The 3,331-nt window shown below is 39.0% G+C and overlaps 1 protein-coding gene across 1 annotated transcript in view; it reads left to right on the top strand.

Moving 5' to 3' along the window:
- Nucleotides 1-1,185: 1,185 nt before the first annotated feature.
- LOC100571840 overlaps nt 1,186-3,331 on the top strand; it is a 12,427-nt gene continuing 10,281 nt past the window's right edge. Inside the window, exon 1 of the mRNA XM_003244105.4 lies at nt 1,186-1,289. Coding sequence (XP_003244153.1) covers nt 1,269-1,289 — 21 coding nt within the window. The 5' untranslated portion in view covers nt 1,186-1,268. The remainder of the gene's footprint in view (nt 1,290-3,331) is intronic.

The following is a 3,331-nucleotide window of genomic DNA, read 5'->3' as shown; positions in this document are numbered from 1 at the left end:
TACTTATGTTATAATATTTTTAAATGTCTTTTTTTCGCGCTCTGGAGCGGGTGCGGGTGGGAAATACCAGTTGCAGCGTGTCGTCTCCCGCCGAAATAGAAAACTCGAACTACCACAGTGTCCATTCGTGTGTATTATTATTATCATCATACAAAATCTAACGGTACAAACCAACCGTTATGTACCGTTTCACTTTTACTCTCAATGTCGCGAAATGGCACTTTCTCCGCTCCGGACCTCGGCGCGTGCGAACATTATAAAATTGTAATACAGTAAATCTCCCGTGTTACGAATATAATCGTATAGTCTCATGATGGGTAGCAAAAAAAAATCGTATTATAGAGAAATTTGTGGCGTTAAATGGAATGAAATTAATTTGGTTCTAAATTGGTTTGATTCAGAAAAATATTTCGTAAAACAGAAAATCTTGTTAAACGGGAGTTTGTTTTATGGAAGTTTCACAGTATAATATAATATTCTAATGTAGGTACACCTCCGAGGTAGACAATATTATATACCTAATATCGTCCGTCACGTGTCAAAAACAAGCGTAGAAGATTAATTATCAACTGAAATATCATAATAATTTTTCTAAATTTTTCCTGATAATGGTCATCTAAAATTAGTGCTGCAGCATTTTTTTCGGGGGAGGGGGGATGCATTTTAACAATACTTAGGTAATATCTAATAATTTTTTCAATGATAAGTTATTCCCGAGATTGAAAAAAAAAAATTCTTTTCTCTAAAAAATAACGATTTTCTCGGGCTTTTTTTGTTGCTTGTCCAGCAACGTACCGGGCCCACAGATCACAATTTACACTTCGACAGGTGGCCGCAGTGCGCATAATATGTATATGAGCGAGTTTTATCGGACTCGCGGATCGCGGGGAGAACAAAAACAAAAATCACCACTCCTCGGCAGATATCGCATCATCTTATAGATCACCGGCTAGATATACTGCGTTAGAACATGCAGTGCACATGTACTATGACGCATAGCACTATACGATATAATATACGTGCAGATGCGCGATATTCATTATGATATTATAATATTTCTTTATTTGTGCGTTCGGTATCGCCGCGGTTTCGGAAACAACATTTTCGGATGCCCTCGAACCGGACAGCCGAGACTGAGTGAAAGTCACTTTCACACGTCTCCGGGTGTCCCCCCCGCGCGCGCCCGCGCGCTCGCCGAACCGACTGGCGTGACAGCAGCTCAGTAGCCACCGGACGGCGATCATGCCAACAAGCTGCTTTGCGCCATCATGCCGTCTCTGAACCGACTGGTAAGTACCTACCTATACCTGAACAGAATATAATATTATATTATGAACGCTATGCGCGATACCGTGGTAATGACGCGCGTAGGATGCGATAAAAACTGAGTGCGCGCGCGTGTTTTCGTAAAAATATATATTGTTACATAGCAGGTAGGTAATATTGTATTGTCGATAAAACAATATTGTACTGTTAATATAATATACAGCTGAGTCACGATAACTCGAAACAAATCTCGAAATTTGTTCGCCCCTTGAAGTGTTTTAGGTATGTTCGTTGTATGTAGGTATGTTGTGTTCGGTAGGTATATAATATATATATACTCGAAGCATATATATAAGTCGAATTTATTTTTATTCCCGCCTTGATATTCGAGTTATCGAGACTCCGCTGTAGGATATAATATACAGCACTATACGTACGCACCATATAGGACTATGCAGAAATAGTTTCGAGAACCTAAAAATTATCGCGTTTCGTATATTTGTGGTTTATAAAATAGATTGTGGTAGGTCGTTTGCTATAAGTGATTTTGCATAAATATGACATTTCTCAAAATCTTCGTTCCATTTTTCTTTTTGCGGACTTGCCGCCGTTGTTCTCTTTGAAACCCCCTCGGCGCACTCGGCGTAATACCTAGGTATAAATCTATTATATTATATTATATAGGTACGATAAGTTCTGGGTCTCTGCGCAAGTTTTCGGAGGCTCAGCGTATTTCTATTTAAGATATCAAATAAATATTACGCGTTGGTAGCCGAACCGTGTATAGCTATAGGTATCGAATTCGGCTATCGTAAAACCGCATAAATAATATGATACAGTCGATCTATTAGATATATTTATCGCGATATACAATATTATAACATATTGAATCTTGATGCTCGGGTATTGTGGTTAGATGACGCATAAAGATTTTCGCACACCGTGGTTTGGAACGGAACGCAATCGGAACAGTCGACACATATTTTATGCTCACAATATCGGAAATAGATCGGAATATTGCACGACTAAAATTAGGACTTTATAATTGAATAACGCTTTTATTAGAACGTTTTAATTTTTAGTTGCCGCAGGTTGTTATATAAAATATATTATTTCAGTAGTGTTTGTGTACTTCAGAGTTCAGAGTATTATTGTAACAGTTTGTGTAGTTGTTACGTTTTTACAATTTCAACTTAAAATACAAATAAGTTAGTATTTTTATAACCATTTGATACAATAAAAATTATTTTCGCATAATGTACACACTCGGTACACGGTAAAAACAACAGAAAGTTCAAATAGATTAGAATTTAGAACCACGGGCTCTATTGACAATATATATACGTATTACAGGTGTACGTAAAAAGTTTCGGAATCCTTCAATAGATAATTTTATATTGTTCGATATTATTAATTCGATTGGATTCCGCTCCGTTGCGATGTGCCTCTACCAACTAAAGCATAAGTGTGAAAATTGTTTTCGTCCGGTCAGTTCGGTTCCGTTCCGAATCGATAACAATTTATAGCATCATAACAATAATATATGTAATCATATATATACTAATATAACCTGTTGCGTGAAACTGTAAACCTATAGATATATATTATGTATAATGATAACGCGCACGACTCAACCTCGACGCGAGGGGTAGACCCGCGGACGACCGGAAAGTTGCCGCGACCCCCGCGACACGCGTCGGCGGCGGTGGATGCAAATTTTACCCATTTTTTACACGTTTTCGTTCCGGGCGAATTTCCAGCACACTCTGCGCGAGATTTTCCCGCCGTTATTATTATCACAATATGCGCCCATAATACCGCACGTCGTACGATATATTATTTATATATTATTATAATATAATATAAAGCATAATATATAATATTTTAATATGCTATATAACACACGTCACACGGGCGGCGGCTCAGTGAAAGTGATCGGCCGCCGCCGCCGCCGCCGCCGCTGCTATAGAAGCGCTGCCTGTTGGGAGTGTGTGTGTGCGTGTGTGTGTGTGTGCGCGTGTGTGTGTCGGACGTCGCGATAGCGCGCGTGTGCATGTTCTGCGCG

Source organism: Acyrthosiphon pisum, chromosome A1 (genome assembly GCF_005508785.2).
Source record: "Acyrthosiphon pisum isolate AL4f chromosome A1, pea_aphid_22Mar2018_4r6ur, whole genome shotgun sequence".
NCBI lineage: Eukaryota > Metazoa > Arthropoda > Insecta > Hemiptera > Aphididae > Acyrthosiphon > Acyrthosiphon pisum.
This window is presented reverse-complemented; position numbering and strand designations above follow the sequence as displayed.